Raw genomic sequence first — 24,602 nt, 5'->3', positions numbered from 1 at the left:
GTGTTTGGCAAATTAACTCCAATCTTGATGTCAAGGAGTGTGGAGAATTTTCATGCCTATTACTTGGGATCTTTTGTATTTGTGTCTCACATTTGCAAATGTGAATGCACTGCTTTTATGTTTGAATGAATTCATTTTAGGATTTTAACAGATATTTGCATAATATGTCAGCAAAGTAGTGTTGATGAGTCCCTTGCTTGCACTTTCTGTGTCACCCGACGAAGAACAGATATAGCAGGCATGGGGGGGGGGGGACAACACACATTTCCAGCATACCTCTTCATAGCCCTATCCCCTTCCGTTCCATTCTCCCTCTCTCATCACCACCCCTCCTTCCTCCCTCTCCTCTCTGTGCTTGTGCGTGTGCTTCTCTCTCACTCTCTCTCAGTGTGTCTGAGTGAAATGCAGGGATTTTTAGATCTCTTCTAGTACATTACAGAGTTTGGCCTGAGACTGTTCCTCTCTTAAAACTAAAAAAAAAATCTACATCTTGACTTTGGTCTCCATGGATTGGGATTACCAAGGTGACTGAGGGAGTGAAGAAAAAGAAAAGTTAATCATATTGCAACCTCTCTTTTTTAAATTCCAACGTTGGACCTAATTTGGAAAATTAAATAAAAATATTTTGAATTTCTAGATGCTACAAAACAGCGGGGGAAGGGTAAATATAGAATGAACTGCAGGATTGTTTGAGTAATGTAAGTTAAATGTGATTGTTTTTGCTTGAAACCCAATTATATTTGCAGATTTATTCAGGTAAGGAGTTAAGCTATGACTTATAAAATGGCATTTTATTTAGTTACAAAGGAATGCATGAGATTGTAGCACAATTTGAATGATAAGTAGAATGTCTAAATGATCAAGATATCTTTCATCATATTAAATTTGGATTTTTATGTCTTCGGTTTTGACCATTGTATATTTTCTCATTTATTATTGTGAATAATAAAAGTAAAACATTATCAAAAACCATTTGGGAAGGCAAACTCTTTCCCAAAAGAATAATTATTTGGTGGCAATATAAAATTTAGAATAAGTCACATGAGTCTACTTTTAGACATCCTAGTTCTTGGAAACCATCATGCGTGCATTCCAAGATTTGCTGATCACCATAGTTTGAGGTGAACTTGCCACACAGAGAGGAAAGCTCAGCTTAGTGGTGTATGTTTCGACCGCGCTGAAGAAGTTCTGATTTGCACTTTTCTGGCAATGGCCACAGAATCCAATGAGCATCTCTTGCTGGGGGAGCAGATCACAAACAGTTCCATCAATGGAACCACCACAGATCCTCAGGGATCCAATTCACTGGAGGATATAGCAGCCATCTTCACCATCGGGGCCATCCTGTCCTTAATGTGCCTGATTGGAATCACAGGCAATGTCTACACCTTGGTGGTGATGTGCCACTCCATGAGGTCAGCTGCATCCATGTACACATATATAATCAGCTTGGCTCTGGCTGACCTCCTTTACCTGCTCACTATTCCCTTCATTGTCTGCACCTATTTTATCAAAGGCTGGTATTTTGGGGAAGTGGGTTGTCGAGTCCTCTTCAGTCTGGATTTCCTCACTATGCATGCCAGCATTTTCACACTGACTGTGATGAGCACCGAGCGGTACTTTGCTGTCCTCAAGCCTTTAGACACTGTCAAGAGGTCCAAGAGCTACAGGAAAGCCATTGCCCTCCTGGTGTGGGTGGCCTCCTTTATTCTCACATTGCCAATGATCATAAGCATTCAGCTGGTGAAAATTGGTGATAAGAATATCTGCCTCCCAACTTTGAGCCCACTCTCTAATAAGACATATATCTCCTTCCTCTTCTGCACCAGCATTGTTGCCCCTGGCGTGATCATAGGCTACCTCTACATCCGCCTGGCAAGGACTTACTGGATCTCCCAGACAGCCACCTTCAAGCAAACCAAGAAATTGCCCAACCAAAAGGTCCTCTATCTAATCTTCACCATTGTTTTACTCTTCTGGGCATGCTTCCTGCCATTCTGGATATGGCAACTTTTAGACCAGTTCCATCCTTCCTTCCCTATTTCCTCCAAGGCTAAGAAGAACATTAATTACTTGACTACCTGCCTGACATACAGTAACAGCTGCATCAATCCCTTCCTCTACACACTGCTCACCAAGAACTACAAAGAATACCTACGGAAACGACAAAAGGCCTGGGCCACTAGCAGCTATTTCAACCGCAGGAACCGTTTCCAGAGGTCCCCTCGCAGATCCCTGTCATCCAGCAGCCAGCACTGTACCGAGACCTTTGTGCTGACACACATTGCCGGAGGTAAAAACAGTTTCTGAGGTAAGATTGCTGCACTTTTATCTTTCTGAATGAAACTCTAGCATGTGTGGAGTAAGGAGAATATTACATTTAGGGTGCTCTTTAATGTACAGTGTCATTGCAGCACAATTCCGACTTATTGCTGGCACGCTTAACACATTTCAATAACACCTTTCATATTAGAATGCTGCAAATGCATTTGCACACCAGTCTAGACCTCTACAAGTACACTTAACTCTGGCATATTAGCTATAATATATCTATAATTGTCTACTGAAGAGTAGTGAGAGCTTTGGAATACTTCAGCAAAAATATCTAGCCAGAAAGCTCTTTACTGTTGTAAAATGAGTGGTTTCAAGTAGAACTGCTATACTGTAGTTCTCACAGCAGTGTTCTGTTTTGGAGAGCTTAGTTAAAAGTAGGGAAAAGGAGTTCATGACTACCTTGTATTTTTTGTGATGCCAGTGGAATATTATGAGTCATAAATTTCGTGCTCAAATTAAACGTTCCCAGAATGGTAATATTGGGGTGATATTCTAAATAGTATTTTATTAGAAAATATAATGAGTGATACCATCTAGAAACACTAATCTATTGATTGAAAGCAGAATTCAGCTGCGCCAAAATTATTAATACAAAACTGAATTAATTCTGTTTTCTCCCGATAAATATAAATAATAAATATAATGTTATTCTGAACCTAAAAATAGTCCTGGAGATGTCAAATGTTTTATAAGGATTTATTATCGAACAATTTGAATAACACAATGCCATTGTGTGGTTGACAAATTTTAAATTGATAACAGGAATAGCAACTATTCGTAATCCAGTTCAGCTGTTTACTATTAACAAATAGTACATAAATGCATGAAATCTTCCTAAATAGTGATGCTGGATTCATGGAAGTTATTCTTTTTATTTACATGATTAGTATGAAGTAAAGAAGTTTAAAATACATTTATTGTAAATGTTGTGGTTTTTTGCACAATCATTATTAATCATTAAGTCTTTTTAAAGAATTGAAATTAATAATTATAAAATAAATATAATTAATAATGTAATAATTGTATATCATTTATAATTATAATCATGCTTCATTCACACACTTCATCTATTCACTCCATAATAATTTTCACCTGAAATAATTGCATGAGTGTCCTGTTTGTAGAGGAGTTCTAAAGTAGTGTTGATAGAGCTATTAATATTTTAGACTACTGAAACAACATTCCATGCACATGCTAAAGGAGGTATTTGTCCCCAAAATAAAAAAGTTAACTAATGCACCTTCATCTTAGTTAATGGGGTGCTTGGGAGTAAGATTTATATGAAAGATTTAGATCCAAAATGCTTTTTTTCTATAAAATCATAAGTATTAAAGTTTTCAAAACTGTGGTTCAGATCTCTATTTTTAAAGCAGTTCCAAAAAGTTAAAATCTGCTTAAACACATCAGTTTCATGAAAAATAGAATAAATATTGTCTCAGTACCTTAGTTTTTGGAAATTACATTCAGTTTATTTGGGGACGGAAATAAAGGAACAAAGTTTACTCCAGACAACTACATTCCTGAAGTTAGTGTCCTGAGGTTTTTTAGCAAAGTAATTGCAATTCACTCTGACTTCTAGTTAGATGATGGCATTGATAACATCCTTCCTCAAGGAAAGTGGTTTCCTTATCCACTTTAATTCCACTCAAGAGAAAATGTTCATACAAATACAACCTCAAATAATAATAACCTACTAATAATAATAATAATAATAATAAGATTAATAATTATACGAATAATAACAATGTAACACTTTACCATTGTTTTTGTTAATATTCTAACATGAAATTTATAACCAATTATTTGCAATACTTTACATAATCCAGTGATTTCACAGACACCTGTAAGCAATAATATTAGGATGTTCTTTGAGGAATAGATACTTAGGAGTCTTGCTTATCTTGGGTTGTGAAACGAAATAAGGTAATATACTGTATGTAGCAAAAACACAACACAGTAATGCAACATTAAAAATTAATAACTCAATATTTTGCATCATAATGTTTTTTACGATGTAAAAAAAACTTTAAAACCAACTTGATGAATAGTATCAGTACTTAACAGTAATTTTCAAACAAAATAAAGCCTACTAAATTCCCAGAATACTGCCTTATTATGACATAAAATATTGTTCAAACAGGAAATGAAAGTATTTTTTCAGAATGAAAATATCTCTTTAAGATAATGACTGTATTTTCTGTTTTTATCACCTGCCTGAGTTTAAGTTATTGAGTTAATTAAATAAAAAGATGTTTATTTATTTGTTCTTATTATTATCATCACAAATTATATGAAACCAGACAAACAGCAAATGACAAGGGGGGTTGACTCGTCAAATAAAAAACAAATTCATCTTTCTCACAAAGTCTTGCTTTGTGCCTGATTTGGAATTGCCAACTGTTAGTTAACTTGGGTTTACTCTATAGCCATAATGCTAACATCCAAGTGATAAGGTTCATGTGAATAATCCACAAAAAGATTTTCTAGTCAGTGTCATCTATCATTTTGTTCATTGCTTATCCCACAGGAGCACCTGGGGGAGAGGTAGCGATGCGTCTCTCATTGACAACACTCCACGCTCTTATGCACCTAATAAGCCAATGGACTTGCTCAGCAAGAAGACAATACTCTGGTCAACGCATTCTTCTCAGTCATATACTGTAACTCAAAAAAGCATCCATTGCCAATTGGGGAATAGCAGTAATTGCATTAACGACATTTCCCAATAATTCCTGCTAGTGACATATCCTAAACTCAAGGGAGTACAGCCAAAATCTGTACTATAGAGAGACACCTGTGCTCCAATTAAGCACCTGGAACCTCAGAAATCTAAATGTTCTTACACGATTCTTTTATGGGAAATATATACTGTACAGTATATATACTTGGCACCAACAAAGTATTTTGTGTTGAAGTCTCATGAAATTATTATATAGTATGTGTACATATTTTGCAGCTTTTGCAGGAAGACTGGTGGTTTTTATCATTTTCATAAAAAGTTAAAAAATCCACAGTACAACGTGAAAGAAGCAATGCAAAGGTTTAGGATTGTTTTGCTATAGTATGTTACAAATATGAGACAGAAAAAAATGGTCCAAAAACATTCTGGATGTCTTGCAATGCCCCCATGAAGAGTTTCATTAAAAAATATGAGTGAATTTTGACTATTGCTACATGTAAAGTGGATAGTTGTTTTGTCACTAAATTTGCACTCATAATTGCCTCACAATTGTTTTACTGTACAAACACAGGAAAGCAAAGTAATTGCAATTTACTATGACTTCTAGTTAGATGACAACACTAACTGTTTTTTGCCTGGTTGTTAATTTTATCTTTTAAATATGTTATTGTCTCTGTTGCAGACACTATAAATCCAGAGGGACAATTTATATTTATAGTTGACTTACAGTACTTCATTCATTATTGTTAAGACACAAAACAAGTTGTATGAAAAGACATATCTCTCCCATAATATATATATATAATAAAAATGAACTATTGTAAAAAAGGATATCTTTCAGAACTCATTTTTATTCTGTGTAACGTCAACAATATTGGATATTGAAAATCCCTTCATTGAGACTGGCCTTCACCTTGGAGTGAAGGTACAGTATTTGGCAAACTAACATGCCCTAACTGAAAAAAATGACAGTCTGATTGGCAGCATGAGAATGGAGATGCATTCCTGTCCCTTCCATGCATGGTAAGCTAGCCAATCAACTTGTTCTGTGGACCCACCTCCTGATTTAAATTCCTTCACTGCTCTTTATTTGTGAAGACTCACTGAGAGACTATAGCTCTAAATGCATTTCTTTGTTATGTTATTGGACCTTTTTGTTTTCTTTCCATTTTGATCTGATTCTCACTCTTCTGGATGTATTTCTATAAATAAAGCTATCATTTCATACCCAACCAGATCCCTGTTTTAACTGTTTCCACCTGTAAAATAATATATACATTATGTATGCTGTAACGCAACGGGGGCTCTTCAGCCCAGTAGCTGTAGTCCTGCTATCATAGGGAAGGGCGGTGACGTCACCTGCTCTGGTACGCCGGCTCTTACACAGTGCCTGTTGGCCGTAAGCGTTACAATGCTAATAGTTGGTTTAATACTGTATATTGAAATAAATAAACACATATTGCAGCTCACATTAAATGGAAACTGACAGGTGGAGTTCTTGGGGAGAAGTGGAGGGTGCTCCGCCCCTTCCTCTATCATTCAATTATCTCTTTCCTATTTAAACCCTAACCCTGCTAAAACACAAATCTAGAGTTTTTGAATTCCTTCCTCCTCCTCTTTCATTCCTGTTGCCTTTGCATCCAGGTTCCCTCTGGGGGAGTAAGTGAAACTCACTTCCCTGACCTCAGGATTGCAGCCCTGGTCAAGGTGGTCAAGGACCACCTTGACCCTTTCTGGGGAGGTTCTCAAGCATGAGCCAGAGGGGACACCCAGCCACATTAATCCCGGGAACTCTAACTTACTAATTCTCATTCCCTTGGTCCCCTGAGGGTTTATCCCAGTTGCGAGGCAGCACCTCAAAGCAACTCTCAGCAAGTCAGGGGACTTCTTTCGCTTCCTTTTCGAGCAGTTTTCTCTTCATTATCATCCCCTCGAGCAGCGCCTCTTAAGTGATTCCTCCAGTCACAGGTTCTTTCTCTTCCCCCTTGAGGGATTCGTTCCCAGTCTTAAGGAAGGGCCTCTCATGTCACTCTCAGAGAGTCAAGGGGCCGTCTCCTCTTTTCTGTTCCCTAAGGGCAGCACCTGGTCGTGAGGCAGCTCCTCTCAAAGCAACCCTTAATGGAGTCAGAGGAGTCTTCCTCTTCCTTTTTTTTTATCCCCTGAGGGCCAAGCTCCCAGTTGTGGAGCAGCGCCTCTCAAGTGACTCTCCGCGAGTCAGGGGCGTCTTCCTCTTCCTTCCCTACCCCTGAGGGCCCAGCTCCCAGTCGTGAGGCAGCACCTCTCAAGCAACTCTCCGCGAGTCAGGGGTGTTCATGTTTTCATGCCCCAGAGGCTGCCGAGCCAGCCAACCCAGTTGGCCACCTCAGTTCCCCCGTGCAGTCCGGATGCCCTTTTCTCTACTTTACTAACCCCTGCTTCTCCCCTTGAACTGTGTCTAAGCTTTGTGACAGAGACAGACTCCCTATATCTTATTATCAAACATGAAGCTTGAAATTCTCACATCATGTTTAGTCTAGTGGTAATATTAAAGCATGCATAGTATTGTAACACATTTGGCCACCATTTATTATCCTTTATTATTATCCCTTTTCACTGTCAGCTATACTGTCAGGCTACCTCTAGAAGCAGAATTGCAAAGCTGCTCAGCATGTTATAGTGTTGCAAAGGAACAAGTAATAGGTTTAATCCATGCTGAAAAAAAGAAGAAAGAGAACACATGTTTCGGCCATGGAGCCTTCTTCAGGTGTGAGAGAGACAGGGCAGTAGGCAAAGGTAAAGTAGCGGGAGAACAAAGGTTGGAAGGGAGGAGGAGTGAGAGGTGGGAGCAGGGGACAGAAAGAGAGGCCAATCAAGAGGTGTGAAGTCAGAATGGGTGCAGAGAGGTGTGAAATGAAACTTCCAATGAGAAGTTTGGAGAGATCTTTAATCTTCACAGCCCTGAAGCGGTCTCCAAGTCTCCTTCCTGTTTCTCCAATGTAGATGGCTGGGCATTTACTGCAAGAGATACAGTAAATAAGGTTGCTGGAGGTACAAGATGCTGTCTGGGTGATCCCGAATTGTCCTAAGTGGCCTTGAATGAGTGTGGTTGTGGCTGTGTACTTGCAGGTGATACAGCGAGCTCTGTTGCAAGGGAAAGTTCCTGGTGTGGATGGTTGTTGAGGGCGGTCAAGGGAGCTGTGAACAAGGAGGTTACGCAGATTAGGTGGTCGGCGATATGAGATGATAGGGCGATCAGAAAAGAGGGCCCCAATGGAGGGATCATCCTGTAGGATGGAAAAGTTCTGGTTCATGGTCCTGGGGATAGGAAGTGTGTTAGGGTGGTAAGGAAGCACCAAAGGAATGCGGTTGTTATGGCGGGAGTTCCTGATCGGGTTGATGGCCCGGGGGGTGTTTTTGGCTTGGGCAAGGGCCCTGTCAATCACACTGCTGTCGCTGCATAATCGTCGTAACCTAAGGAACTGTGAAAAAGGAAGAGAGTTTTTAGTATGGTTGGGGTGAAATGAGCTGTACAGGAGGTAGCTGTGTGAATCCGTGGGTTTGTAATAAACTGAAGTGGACAGTCGGGGGTAGTTGATAGACAAGTGGAAACGGAGGAGTGGTGGAAGATATGTTAACCGTATATTTAAGGGACGGGTGGAAGTTGGTGAAATGGTGCAGGAAGAATTCAAGCTGATCGTTGGAGCATGTGGCGGCACCGACGCAGTCATCAATATATTGTTTGTAGAGGTCAGGGATATAGCCAGTGTAGGAAGCGAAGAAGCGTTCTTCTACCCAGCCGACAAAAATTTTTGGCATAGCTAGGTCCCATTCTGGTGCCCATGGCAACTGCACTGACCTGTTGGTAAAAAAGATTATTGAAAGAGAATGCATTCAGTGTGAGCACCAATTCTGCAAGGGGTACCAGGGTGTGGGTGGGTGGATCAAGCACTGTGCGTTTGTCCAGCGTGTGCTTGAGGGCTGTAAGGCCGTCATTATGGGGAATGACGGTGTACAGAGATGTGATGTCCATGGTAAAAATGTGGCATTCAGTACCCTGAAATTGGAAATCATTAAAAAGTTGGAGCGCGTGGTTGGTGTCTTTGATGTATGAGGGAAGATCTTCAACCAGCGGTCCCATGAGGCTGTCGAAAAAGGCTGAGATGTAAGTAGTTGGACAGTTACATGCTGATACTATGGGGCGTCCAGGGGTGTCCAGTTTGTGGATTTTGGGGAGGAGGTAAAATTGAGATACCTGTGGATGTTCCATGATGAGCCGGTTTGCCTCCTGGGGGAGCTCATTACTGCTGATAAGAAGAGAAATGGTGGATACCACTTCCTTTTGGTAGTCAGTGGTAGGGTCCTGTTGGAGAGGGAGGTAGGCAGAAGTGTCAGTTAGTTGTCTAGAGGCTTCAAAGATATTTAGATCCTTACGCCACACCACAACAGCACCTCCTTTGTCCGCTGGTTTGATGACGATATCATCCCTGTTGCGGAGAGACTGGAGCGCCTGATTTTCTCCTTGGGTGAGGTTAGACCTATGTTTACTGGGTATAGAGAGTGCCTTGGGAGCTTGATTAGTGCATTGGTTATAGTTCTTTCTGGTTTCAAGATGAGATAACAACACACGAGATATTTAATTACTGCATAGGTCAAATTTGAAGATGCAACGTTTTTAAAACAACTATTCAGTTTTTTACAACTGTCAACTTGTCATGGTCTCTAGAACTAGCATTTGACCAAATATTTCTGTACTGAAAAGAACTCTAAAAATTGTTCTGTGTACTTCACTGATATATAATTTATTTCCTAGAGTGTTGCCCCAGTGAGATGTTGATTCCTTTAAGATTGCATTTGGGATTTTAAAAAGTTTGGATCCCAAATCAGGCTCACCACAACCAAATGGTAGCTCTAGCTTGGGTGTAGAAAGGGGAGATCTGCGGAAAGGTTTGAGAAAGGAAATGTGAAAAGTGGGGTGAATCTTCAATGAGTGAGGGAAGGCTAAGCGATATGTTACCGGCTTGATAAACGGTGCTACTCAGGAAGAAGGGGAAGCTGCGGGAACATCCTCCGGTAGCACTATTGGGACTGCCGCTGCTGTGGCTGGCTGTGTTGACATATTAGCCAGGTGAGCAGTAACCTGCTGGATTGAAGCCTGCCACTGAGTCAACCCATGAGAATGTTGTGAGAGAATGCCACAAATCTCATCACCTTCTGCAGGGTCCATGTTAATGGCTCAGTATTCTATTAGGAATTAGTAGTGAGGACCCTATGCAGAAACCCAGGGTGATCTCCAGAGGCGTAGTTGAAAGAAGAATCCGAGGTCCGAAAGCCGAAGGTAGATAAGCCGGAGCAAAAGTACAAACCAGAAAACGAAGCCATAAACCATGAGGAAGTTGTGAGTCAAAACCAGAACTTGAATCAAAACCAAAAACCAGGAGACGTAGTCGAAAACAAACCAGGATCAGGAAGCCAAAAACCAAGTAGTAAATAACCACAAGGATCGAAGTAGCTCTAGCCAGTAAGAACCTTAATACTTAGGAATACCTAATACAGTGGAGAGTGTGAAGCAGCATTAAATAGGCAGGGGTAAATGGGCTAATTGGGATAATGGGTTGCTGGAATGCGAGGTGGAATGCCAATTCCTCCGGGGGCTTGGCGTAACAAGTTGTTCTTTAGCAGGTGCAAGTTTATATGGTGTGATAACAAAAAACAAATGGCAACAACCATGCTTGACTTAATTGTTGACTTTTGTTAAGACCAAAAGGCTTTGTGAACAGATTTATTTTTCTGATTCTTATTATGGCTGTTTGATAGACATTCAAAAATGTAGCAACTTTACACTGAAACTATGATAAATATGATCGAATGCTTTCTTAAACTTAGTGTCCCTGTCTAAGGTGACCATCGATGGTCACAGAGCTGAAGGTGCTGCTGGTGTCTTGCTCCTTCTCTGAGTCTGTGGGTTTACCATGGAATCAAATCTCACTTTTGATTCCTTGAACCTCACTGATAGGAGAATCAGTTGCAGAATAAAGAAACACACACATCCATTATTCTTTACCTAAACCATGATCCCTTTTATGCTTACTAGTTTGTAGCACAGTCTTCCCTGTCCTACCAAGCTTCTGTAGCAAGCATCCAAAGTGATCATCAAGTGACTGCTGAAAGAGCTGTGCATTTTGCACAGCATGGATTTCTAACCTGTAGTTCAGATATTATCCTATGGGGGTCCCTGTAGCCACTCCAGTTGAAGTTATCTAGCAATTGTTATTAACTCAGAACAGGAACATTGACAAAAAATAAAATAAAGTTAAATATGAATAGCATTTGTGACCATTCATGAAAATGATGCATTAAATAAAAACTATATTTTCCAATTTAACATGAAAGCCTGAATGATATTTGTCTGTTTTATTACCTAATCTGTACATGCAAAAATGTATTTTGGCCAAGGTTTCACTGAATCGCATCAATCCATAAAAGAACATTATTTTATAAAACTCACATTGCTTATATTTAACAGTAAAATATAACTCAGTGGATTATCTCTGTGTTGCTTGTGAATTGTTATTTTATGTAATTATTATTACATCCATGTATTTTCATAATGTGCCACTGCAGTGGTCTGGCATTGATTTGTGATTTCTGTATTTAATACAGTGCATACCAATATATTATTGGTACAAGGATCAATATTGGAAAAATTAAAAATTGGAAATCTTTTAAAAATAATAAATTCTTATGTTAACAAATTATTTACAGTATATGTGCCTGATAACCAAAAGCATTTCAATAATGTATTGTCATATTTTCTGAAATATAACTAAATCAGATCTATTACTAAGACAGGAAAGCATGATTTAATGTCACTAGCCATGTGTGCTGCATTGTTAATCAATGTTAATACATGTTAATACATGCAATTTGTTTTAATAGATTTGTTTAATCAATAAGATTAAACCAGTGTAATTGTATTAATAACTTAATGAGGAGGCTATAGTGACATCCTTGGGTCGGAGGTCTCAAATATAATTTACAAAAACAAGCTGTGCTAAAAGCAGGGTGCTGACTACTGTATATAGTGTTTAATACAAATAGCAAAAAAGAACACAAAAAAAACAAAAGATTAAGGCTAAAATCAGTACAAACACATTATGATCAAGTACTACTCAAAGGTGATCTAGCTGAGCCATTGTATGGAATCTGGATTCTTTTCTCAGCCTCTCTCTGACAGCCACAGTCTTTCTGTTGGGGGTGAGAAGCACACTACAGGCTCTTTGGCTCCACACCCCCATCTTTACTGTGCAAGCTTCCCAACTCACTTGTCTTCCGGGTTGCACTTACGGTACATGCACAGCCATTACATTTGATCTTCCACCATCCATTTCAGCTGTTCTATGGTTAGATTCCCAGTATTTCAGTGGAAGCTTCTGGAAGTCCAGTTAGCTTACAATTGATTTTGTATACTTAACTGCATCACCTGAAGTGTTGCTTTTTATTCAATTTTTTGTGTACTAGTAATTGCCTAATTTTAAATGCAATTTTTACATGTGGGTGTTTAATGGAGTGTTTAATTTTACAGAGTATACCTGAAAATAACCTTTTTCGCATCCTATTTTAATCACTTAGTTTATACTGTGCAAATTATACATTATATTATTCAAAAGACTATTAATAGGTTTAGAGGGGTTATAAATATATTCTATTCAGACTGTAGTTATCTCTAAAGGTATACTTTAAAGCAATAAGAAGAATATTTTGTAATGTGGAATTAAGTTACAATTACAATTACTTAAATTCCACGTTACAAAATATTCTTTTTATTGCTTTATATACTGTACAGTATCTGGAAGCAAACATACAGTAAACCTCTTTAAAACCTTTTAAATGAGATAGTACATATACAGTATATATGCAAAGCAAAACAATAAAAGCAAAGTTTGACTCAGAATATCACAAAAAGCATGCAAAATGAATAAGAAAATACATTTAACTATAAAAGACAGTAGACATTTTAATATCTGTGTATATACTGTATGGTAGTTTTTCCTTATTAGGTATACATCATGACCTATCATTATTGCTTGCTATTTTTACTGAAAACAAACAAAGTTACACAATTTCAACAATTGCACATTGACCTATCATTATTGCTTTATCTACTTTGATCTTTCCTCATGATGATAAAACATACTCTGCCTAGTGCGTGCTTCAGTTACACATGTTATTAAGCTAGTACCTACAGTAAATGATTAAGAAGGCAATTTGTTTCTGTAATTGAAAAACTGGAAACACCAGCAGGCCTATCATAAATATATAACCTATTGTTCTGATTTCATAGTAGCTTTGCTTTGCTTTTTTTGTTGTACAAGACATTTTAATGGTTGTTTTTTTGTGTGAATCTAACAAAGGCTTCGCAGTTATTTTCCCGGCAAATCTACAAATTGCACCACAAGCACACTAGTGATTATCTTCAACAGACTCTTAAATAAGAACTAATTGCTGTTTAATTATTTCCACTCCTAATCAATGTCTTTAAAAGCTGGTGGGGAGTATTCATTATGTTTTGTTTTTTTTGTAAATAGCTTCCAAACAGCTGATGGCTTTGGTAACATTGCTTATTTATATGGTCCATATTTTACACCCTCTTAACACTTCTCTTTCCCATAGTTTAAGATGGCAAACATTGAAACCACACAGAATTTGTTTTATGGGTTGCCATGAGGGAATTCCAACTACTAGTTGAGCAGATATTTTAAAAATTAAGTAGAAAACATGTCCTACAGTATCTGCCTTGGAGACACTATAAACTAGAAAATCACATCCATTCATGGGAAAATCTTGGAAGAGATACTGGCTTTTAATCACTAATAAGATTATCTAAGCAATTGTATTTCCTGTAATAGAGTTTAGAACCACATAACTGGTAGATTAGTCATCAATTTTCAAAATGTTAGCATTAACAGGAAAATTAACTACTACTCTTTTAATAAGCATTCTTAACATAAAAGCAGGAGAGAGCCGGAGGGGTGTGCTGCACAGTGTTTTTGACCTTTCCAATATGGTTTTATGAACCATTTAATCTATGGTTCTTGAGCTGAGAATTCTGAGAAAAAGACATTTGGAACCTCAGCATGTAGGGTGGTATTCTTTATCAATTTTAGAAACTGTCAGGATACAGTATGTTGCTAACTGCTGTGAGACCAATCAGATCATGATGCTCTATAATGAAGCATTAGCATATTGGTTCAGCAATTAATTATATCAAATATCACAGCCTAAGCATGCACAGAAGCAGAATGCGATAAACCTCTGTGAAGTTCTGATGTAGGCAATTGGTAATTTAAATTAAAAAATGAACTAGGGCAGCAAAAAAGGAACAAATAACAGCAATAGAAGAAGATCAAGTAATGGTTTATTCCATGTTGAAAAGAGAAGGAAAGAAACACAGCGCTCCGGCTATGGACCCTTCTTCAGCTGTCACAACTGAAGGAGGTTCCACAGCCAAAACTGTGTTTCTTTTCTTTATAAGATCACTTTATGAGCCATATACTGTACATTACAATTTCTTGCATTAGGAATTTGTCTTTTCGCATACCCCAGCTTGCTCTCCATGTGATACACAGACAGGGAGAAAAAACTTGGGGTCAGAGCACAGGGTCAGCCATTTATACGGCGCCCCTGGAGCAGTTGGGCTTAAGGGCCTTGCTGAGGGGCCCAACGGGGTAGGATTCCTCTGCCAGCTGTAGGATTTGAACTGGCAACCTTCCTTAGCCACAGTGCCACTGCTCTGCACCTAAATCCCCCTGCCCCTTTATCATTTTCAGCGTGGAATAAACCTTTACTTGTTCCCTTGCAGCCTACTGTACACATGCTGATGCAGCTACCTACAGTACATCAAGTAGAAAAGGATGCTTTTTCAGCACATATTGAATCAAAACATCCATATAACCAAACTCTAAAAATCCAGTACTTGATGGTAAACTTAAATTGTAAAAAACATGCTACCAAAGTTCCCTATTAAGTAAAAAAGGTGTAATTTGAAAATTGTAATAGAATTAAACTATGGATTTTATCCACACTTTAGTTCAGGTGGCATCATCGTTTTGATCACTAACAAGTATGAAGTGAGATGCCAGGATTTATATATAAACATTTGTTTAACCAAATGTGTCTGGATTATTACTCTTTTCACCACAAGCTGTACCAGAGAACAAATAATTCAAGTGCCTCTAATTATACCAACCACTCAGGTATATTTTGGAGAAAATCATTTACAAGTTGGAGGATATAAGTAATTATTGTAATCATTGTAATTATTGACTAAACCACTCAGTCAATTCCTGATATTCACCATTTTCATAACCCCCCCATTGGTAACAGTATAATCTATGTTAATATTAAACATGCTAATGTTTAATACAGGACAGTATCGTTACTGCTACAGTAATATTAATTTGATCATTTAACATTTTGCTCATTTATTTAACAGTATATTTTCCTTCATTCCCTACAATTATCCAGTGAAACATAAAAAACATCTAGTAACTTTATACAGTACAAGATCATTTTGGGGAATATTTGGGAATAGGGTCACAGTTCAATGCCAATAGGACAGACGAGAGCATAACATTGTGCTTAGTCTATTCAGGAAATTGAGTAATTTAAAAATAGTCCAGGAAGTTAGAAAGTGCCTCCCTTGGAGTCTTTCCTATTTGCAAATATTTAACTATATTTGAAAAAGGTGAGATAAAGAGAGAGATCACTTTATTAGCCATACAGTATACAGTACAATTTCTTGCATTAGGAATTTGTCTTTTTGCATACCCCAACTTGCTCTCCATGTGAACTTACCAAGGAAATGAGGTTAAAGTTTTAAAATACCATGTCAGAGAAAAATCAATACATATTATAAAAATGCAATATAATTAAGGCCTAGAAAAATTACTGGTAAATCCGATGTTTTTACTTTGTTGTGTATGCAGCTGCAGCACCACAGGAGATTTAAAGGCTTAACATTATGTTCAACAGGATTTTTTAATTGCTTACTTTTCCAAAGTGCTCAGCTACTGGACTTCAGTATCACCCATCATTAAAGTGAATGTGCTTCAACATAATCTAAAGCACTTAAATGAAACCCAGTTGCTCTTACCACAGCACTGATTGCTCATCTTTGATTAATCTAATTGTACTTTGCAATGAGTCACCAATGTTCTTGAAATCTGATCTTGTGAACTGGTTTGAATCTAACTCCACAGGGAATTATTAACTTTAGTTTCTAACTGATGAGGTTCTACAGTGAATACTCCTCTATTTCACTCCTAGCAACTTGAGCCTTACAAAATGTCAAGGAATTGAATGAAAAAGAAATTGGAGCTTGTGTTCTCTAATACAGAAATGGAAAAAAAAATCTTGAGTAACAAAAAAGTTCCAGTTTTTAGAACATTAATAAAATAACTCAATCTCAAGCTGTGCCTAGCTGTTAGTCTCTCATTTTTTTACTTTTATTTTTCATATGACACAGTACATACTGTAAATGTGAGGGGTACTGACACTGCAGGCTATCACCATCTTTTAGCACTTGGATATACTGTATTATGGTTTGCTATTCGTTGTACTCAATTAAATTGTTTAAAAGGACTGCTCCTTGGCACTGACAGAGAAGAAAATGTATATATTTTTTAAATTGTTCATTTGTATTAAGACAGAGAGAGACATAAATGCAATCTTCATACATTGCTACACTGGGTGACTAGATGTTTTGTAATGTATTGAAAAATACACTATACTGTATATATTAAACTCGCCGTAATTTAGAGCATACCAGAGTAGAACATGGTTAAAGATAAGACCATTAGAATGGCTACAGGTGACTTTTAAAGCGCCACTTATCTTGCAAGTCAATAAAGCATCTGCAGAGATGGATTAGTCGACTTGGTGGACTGGTGGAAAGCTGGTGCCTGAGTCAGGAGAGGCTCAGGAGGCAGAGTGGTACTCAGGTCAAGAGCTTGAGAATGACTGAGATAAGTATGAAGAGTCAGAGGTCTGACTGCAGGTTGGAACAGGGGTTCTCAAATCCAGCTCTGGAGCACATTGGTTTGTATTTTCTCTTGTATCTTGATGGAGATCTCTATTCATTATACCGAAAAGACTACAAAGGAAAACAATGTTCCATTATCTACAGTATTTACTAAACAGACATCATCATACAGTAATTGGCAACACAAATACCAGCTGACCTGATGCCAATGATGCTAAAAGAATAAATGAATACTACATATAAATTTGTAGCTTTATATGGCATCTAAATAACACCCTTTTTTGAATGATCATGGAGAGTCAAGATGGCTTTACATTTATGAGCAAATTGGAGCTGATTTACTACTGAAAGGTTCTTCTAAATTTGCACAAAAATACATTTATTTTTCTTTTCTCATTTCTTTTCCTTTTGATTTTCACTCATACACTATAAGCAGTTTTTCCCACCTTGTTAAATTTGCACCTAACAGAGTCACAGGGGGAGTTTTGATGTTTACCACAGAGCAGAATTTCTCTATTCTTAAGCAATTAGAAAGGTATGAAGCTGGAAAAAATATTAACACTTTTCACCTAAATGTGCTGTTGCCATTAAAAGTTCACATAATCCAATGGCAATTTCTATTTTTCTTAAAGTGTCTCAGAAACAAAGCCAGAAAAAAAACTTTTTAAACTGCGGATGAGGAAAACGATTACAATAAATACATTTCTACAATTGTTTAATCAATTGTTTTGCAAAACTCTTATCAATTGAAGCACCATTTGCAAATGATAACTTCCTTTAAACGTCTTATTTGACAATGACTCATTTGTATGATTTCATATTAATTTTTGACCGTTGATCCATGTGCAATCAAATTAGTTTGGATCATTATCATGTTGGAACATTTTGTTGAACTGTAATCCATGTTTTGGACATGCAGTGGGGGGATTTCTGGTGATTAGCTAATATTTTAGCAATGATAAGGAGTCCATTTGACTATGTACAAGAGCTAACCGTTCCATATCATTATCAGGGAAAACATTTCCCCTAAGAAAAACATTACCACCACTATATTTTCATAACTTTATTCCATATTCACTTATTGCTAATGACAGAAGTCACTTATTATCTTAAATAGCTATCCTCTCTGCAGTAACACATTTTCTAATCTTCATTAGACTTACATTCTGTTTTATTAAATTGACGTATATAACAAATTTAGAAAATAGAGTATATATTTATTTGATTAAATAGTATGTATACTTTTATTTAGATTGATTTTTATAGCAATACATTGGGGTATATAAAGATTTGACAACAGTTGTGGTTTGGGGATTTAAAGTGATCTCTATTTGGTCAGATTTTGCACTGTCATGCTATTTTTTAAATAGGTTTTTCAACTATTTTACTTCATATCAATTGTAGGATCACAGGAGGTTAATATGACTAAAGATGGGACTGACACAAAACATTGAAAAAGAAAAAAAAAACTTTTAAAAAACATCAGCACATTCCAAATGGATGCACTTGTAGATTTGTAAATAGACAAACTTCATTTAAAAAGTCTGATTTTTTTCAAGTTTTAAGAGGTTACCTGGATACAAATACCAAATAAAATAAATCTTTGTTGTATTTCATTGCAACATGAAATCCATTTTTCCAGGAATAATAACGTTTTATTTTAATTTTTGTGTTGTTCCTTTTCACAAACCCCAGCTTAAACTATGCATCATGTCAGTGTCTTAGCTAGGAACAGCTTTTTACTGAGGATACTGTACTATATTTGTTAAACCAGCATATCTGTTTTACATTGTGGAAGATAAAAGATGAAAAGAATAGTTTCTGGAGACTATGCTGTAACTTTAACTTAACCTGAATCCTGCTCTGTGGGGTGTCCCTAACATAATTTGGCAGTATGAAAATGTTCAAGATAAAGGATGTAATTGTCCTAATAACAGTTGAATCAAGTTTAACTACAAGTAGGCACAATTAGAATGAAATGTAACTTCTTTTTCAGCTAAACAACTAAATCCCTAAAACAAATAAAGAAAAATGTACACAATTGATGTACTGTAGCAAGGGAAAAAGTACTGTATATGAATTTTTCTTTTGGTAGAAAAAATAAGAACAAAGAAATAAAACCTAGCACAGAGATAAAAAAAAGTTATCATCTGTACAATTTAGGATATCAATACAAATCAAATGAAAAGCTGTGTGAATTTTTACAAAGATGCTGACAATAGTGGATCTTCCAACATCATGATATCTTAATACAACAGTTACAGTACTGTATGTGCTGGGTATCTTGGAATGTAAAGTGCATTTGATGTCTCGGTAATAATGCAGAAAACTGGTATTATACCCTATAATGAAAAGTCATTCTACAGTACTTGAATAACATCCTTTCATTGGCTCCCAAAGAATCAAGAATCTCTGACTCTGACTCCACCGAGCAGCAGTATGGATGAAAAAACATTCAAATTACTGTAGCATCATGGTACCAGTTATATAAACAAAAGTGCTGAAGAAGCAGGGGTTTCTTAATAGAAACATTTTCAATAACGTTTGAAAAAAACAGCTGTCTGGGTAAAGATTCTCTAGAGAAACTGTCTCACACACACTAGCTTTGGATGCCCCTTCATAGTGAGCTGTCAGAGTTTTTGGCAGGATCTGGAGGAAAATATATTGGCAGAACCCAGAGTAGCAGGGTAAAAGTGCCAGCAGAGAACAAAATTTAATAGCTTCATAAGATGGTGAGGTCACACGGTCATCACAAAGATAGCATATTCAAAATTAATTTGTGTGAATGGGATAGAATTTTTATTCTTCTAATATACAACATACTAGAAAGAATACCTTCTTTATGTTACTATATAACCATGTTTTAAGATTTCAGAGTTAATTTAATTTTGTTAGTTTCTGTCTTAATGGAAGATGGGTGTAGGTTGTGTAACGAATACGCTTCTACGCATAACAGGGATCTCAACTGCCCAGGCTGAGGGAGGTCTCCTTTAGCTCAGCCGGCAAGTTTCCTGTTGTGTGACACTGGAGACCCGGGTTCACGCCCAGGCAGTGAAGGAAATGTTACAGTTGCACGATGTGAAAGTGTGCATGACTTCACTTTCTGTGTCCTTGGCCATAATGTGCTCCATATAGCACAAAACAGAAGTCCCCATAACTGGACTGAACAGAGACAAACTCTCTCTTCAGTGATAAAAATAATCCACATTGCATTGGTTAGAACCCGTAATTCAAAAGACATGCCCAACAACCCAAAAAATGCACTCCAGCCAGACAATCATGTGGAGATGTGCAGGTAAAAATTGAACCTGAAGAATTACTGTGAAGTAGAACATAATAGCAATTTCTCCTCAATAATACCTGAACAAGTCTGCTTTCTGCAGTACTGAGGTGAATCTGTTTCGTGTGTAATGTCAAACAGACTAGTTCAGGTAGGTAGCTGCGTCAGGATGGGTAGGTAAGTAATATGTTTATTCAATGCTGAAAAGAGAAGAAAGAAAACAAGGTTTCGGCTGTGGAGCCTTCTTCCGGTGTAAGAAAGATAGGACAGCCAGCAAAGAACTATAGTCTGCAGTGCTCTACTCCATGTTGGTAAGAAGGGCAAGACTGAGTTCACAAGCAGAATTAACATCAAAGAAAAGAGCTTGGTTTTTGAATAGTACATGAAAAATCCCATAATTCAATTCCTTCAAAAGCACAACTGTACAGCAGAGAACTATGGTTGTTTACTCAGTGAATCACTTTTTTCAAAGCAGGCAAGTGGGATGCCTATAGTATCTATAGTGCCTATAGTAAGAATAAATTGTCAGCATCTCTCTGGTAAAACAATCATCTATTTGTTCAAAGAAAGAGCCTATAAATTGGCATGTATTCTGGCAGTATAGCTTGCTTCAAGTGCTTCCATAACAGCTTAAGTGATTGTAATTGCAAATTCAGTGTGAATCCTCTTTTCTATGTCGTATTGGACAAATTACTAATCATGCTACTATTGATTTCCACTGTGCATTTGTGTAAAAAAATACTGATTGTGGTTCTGCCTCCTAAAAGTAAATGTCCTGTCAGGATGGTGGGTTGATTTCTAATTCTTGGTAGTCAGCTGGCTCTGAAACTGTCTGTGTCAACAGTCAAGTGTGTCTGTTCTGAGTTGTCTCAGGTGTTGCTGGGATTTGTCTAGTCCACAGCAGGCAAATTATCATAGAGAAACATGTTGATTGCAACATAATCGTCCATTCCTGAAATTGACAGTACATTTTAAGCAAAACATGTTGATATTAGACAAAATTAAAGTCCTTTTCAATCAAGTGCTACCATCAATCAAGTTCTTATGGAATATTATTTGGAAAATAATATTATTTAAGTCTGGCTGAGTGGTGGGTAAAGCAAAATAGTTTAAGTCAGAAATCTAGTCTTCTGTACAGTCGAAAGTTCTGCATAACTTAATTAAAGATTGAATAGAGTATTAAATTAACTTCTAGAATAATATGACTATTAATTAACTGTATTTAATTGTAACAATTAACTGTAATTATTTGTATCATGAGTTATAATCAGAAATGCTGTATTTTGAACCCACTGCAGGTCTCATCAGTTCTGGAGGAGACAGAGGCATTTACCTATTTCTCCTCAACATGCCTTGACAGAGCGGGATAATAATTATCAAATTCCTGTTACTCCAAACAGTGGCATAAACAGAATTCATTTATGTACTTCAGTAAATTACCAGATGAATGTGTGTACTGAGCATTTCTATTTGGTACACATACAGTAAGACACATCATTTTTAAAATAAATATCATTTAAATAGATCATTGAAAATGAAATGGAATGATTTGGACTCCATGCATACTGTGCTAATTTATCTTCACTAGGCCTATAGTATGGCATGTGTAATTAGGTAATCTTTGATTAACTTAAAGAACAAAGCAACAGCAAAGATCAGGCTTTATATACAGAAAGAGGCTGCTACTGTAGTTTTCAGTTGCCTTTGAAATGATGGCTATCAAAAAGAACATCCAAAAAAAAAACAACTGACAGAAAAATCTCCAAGAGTACACTTCCCACCCTGTATTGATACTGACTTCTTTAAAAGACTCCAGTCGCTTCTGGTTATGTGGCACAGATAAAGAAACTGTTATGTAGCCTTTTCAGACTATATCATTACTGAAGAAACATGTTATTCCATCCATCCATTTTTTATCTCTTTCTTCCAATTCAGGGTAATTGGGGGTGGAGAGATGGAATATATCCTGACAAACAAAAGGCACAAGGCAGGGTACAACCTGGAGGGGATGGCAGTCCATTGCAGTGCAAACACAGACATGCACACATTCATACAGTTCCTAAAGCCAATTTTTCCCAGAAGCCAATTAGCCTACAGTACTCCATGCAGATAGCATGTGGCAGCAATGCTAACCATCATCTCACCATGCCACCCACATTTTATTCAATGCATCTAAAATAGCTGATTATAATAACTCAATTATAAATTGACATTTTAATTATTGGAGACAGGTTCTTCTTTCCATATTAAATTATTAATCTTTTTGATTTCTGGAGAAACTGTCTTTATGGAAACAATTATGATCAAACCAAATTTGTTTTCCATTTAGAAAGAAACACTTATATCAGAAAAAATATATACAACTCTATGAGAAAGCATGTATTTTTCTGCCAGCCATGGCTGATGATTTTTTCAATGATGATTTTTTCAATGTCTTTCACTGAAAATAAAACTGTGTGGAATTACACGGGAGTAAATGCCTCTCGTGTTGTTAAGTTTATGTACTGTACACATTTTAAGATTGATATGATTGTTTTACCAGCGGATAAAGCTGAAAATTGTATTATGCTTCAGCTCAGCTTTCCTGGGAATGAAGTAGGAAGAGAGTTTATGAAGATTTAAATGGATATACTTTCACATACTGTAGCACCACAGCAAAGAAACATGTCAGAACATACAGTACTGCTGATGTACAGCCGTCTGAATAAAAATGCCCTTCTATCCACCTTATACACAAAGTGTTGTTAAATGTGTTTAATATCCAAAATACACTCATGTATTGGCTGGGTCTCGGCTACTTGACTTTGGATTCAGGTTAGGAAGACCTGAATCTCTAATACCCTAACCCTAACCAAAATGTTAGATTAAACTAGCAGATTATTAAATTACATTCAATTTTAGCCCCTTACAGTTTGGCGATTTCAAGCTACATTGCAACTACAAATCTACAGTTTGGCAACTTTTCTATCAATTTTCTTTTCCTTTTTTGGAAATATTTTCTCACACTAGATCATTTAGTCACTTGTTTTACATTTTATTTCTGTTTATGTTTTAGGAGTTACGTGACATACTGCAAGGTGGTTAAATCAGTCTCCACACACAGTAATACCTCAGCACTTCCCCCTCTTTAAAAAAATTCCAGTTTTAACTGACAGCAAACATAAAAAATAAGATGAATTTGGCTGTTCCACTTTTGTTCATTTTTTTAAAGTCATTACTAATGCTGAAAACAAAATTCATTGACTAGTGTGGCCAAAACTCCAGAATGTTCTGACTAATTCACTGTTGTTCCAAAGTGGAAAGGAACATACAGAAAGATAGATTGACTGGGGAGAAGGTTATGGTCTCTTGGTGGGGAATGCTGGACTGTGTACCACTTAACGTTTAACCAAACCAAGTGCATACTGTACATCAGCAGGCCTGTGCAGTATTAATAGCAATGTGTTGTTTGTGGTTCATTGACAGGATGGGATGGATTTTGCCGATTAAGCTGCAGAGCAGGTTGAGCTGCCGTAAATGGAATCTGGTGAAGCTCCATCCAGGACATCAGGAAAGGAAGTGGACCATGAGAAAAAACCTGACTTGGAAAAGACTAAGCAAGTGTTTTGAAAAAAAATTCCCACCATCACAGACTGACCATTAACCTTTACAAGTAATATATAAATGATCAATTGATCAGAGGTTTGTTGAATATATGGATTGAACATATGGTAGGTTTCAATCCATTTTTCTATTGACCATTATACCACATTTGGCCATTAGTTACAATACATTAACTATACGTATTTTATATAGTTCATGCAAGATTTGGCTTTAATTAACCAACACTGGGTGTCACTATCAATTAAAATCAGCTGAAGTGACTGATTTTAAATAGCCAAAATGGGCTTTAAGATTAATAATTGGAAAATAGACTAATACTATGAATGCCTGGAAGCATACAATATCTGCTGCTTTTGTCTGGTCTGAAGAACAGCACCATCAATCAAAGGAATTTGCAATCCTGGACAGTATGTTCTTGTATAGTAAATGTAAATACTGTATATGTAAGCCTCCAAACACAATGGACATCATCCTTATTGCAACAGAAAACTTAAAACTTTGCTAATGACTATCTCACTGCATTATTTTTAAAGTACACCTTTAAATATCAGAACTCTGCACAGTTGTCTCAGCCAGCAATGGCATTCAGGAGTCTCATGTACTGTAAAACAAATTACATGACATAAGCTTTTGTTCTTAACTTAATCATAAGAAAATACTTATTTAAACAATTTAACTCCTATTTA

General features: G+C 36.9%; 1 protein-coding gene across 2 annotated transcripts; it reads left to right on the top strand.

The window, feature by feature from the left end:
- Positions 1–403: 403 nt before the first annotated feature.
- On the top strand, positions 404–24,602 carry LOC102695934 (urotensin-2 receptor). Of its 2 annotated transcripts, none has more exons than XM_015356062.2 (2): positions 404–2,311; positions 23,779–24,602. In XM_015356062.2, exon 1 carries the CDS (start codon positions 1,210–1,212, stop codon positions 2,308–2,310), a length of 1,101 nt encoding a protein of 366 aa, XP_015211548.1. In that variant the 5' UTR covers positions 404–1,209; the 3' UTR covers position 2,311; positions 23,779–24,602. The 2 variants fall into 2 exon arrangements, with proteins under 2 accessions (XP_015211548.1, XP_015211547.1); XM_015356061.2 differs by lacking the exon at positions 23,779–24,602 and adding an exon at positions 4,862–5,796.

The sequence above is a fragment of the Lepisosteus oculatus genome, chromosome 9 (assembly GCF_040954835.1).
Source record: "Lepisosteus oculatus isolate fLepOcu1 chromosome 9, fLepOcu1.hap2, whole genome shotgun sequence".
Taxonomy (NCBI): Eukaryota; Metazoa; Chordata; class Actinopteri; order Semionotiformes; family Lepisosteidae; genus Lepisosteus; species Lepisosteus oculatus.
This window is presented reverse-complemented; position numbering and strand designations above follow the sequence as displayed.

Excerpts from the sequence above, each read along its gene's own strand:
- LOC102695934 (XM_015356062.2), top strand. The coding sequence starts at position 1,210 with ATGGCCACAGAATCCAATGAGCATCTCTTGCTGGGGGAGCAGATCACA.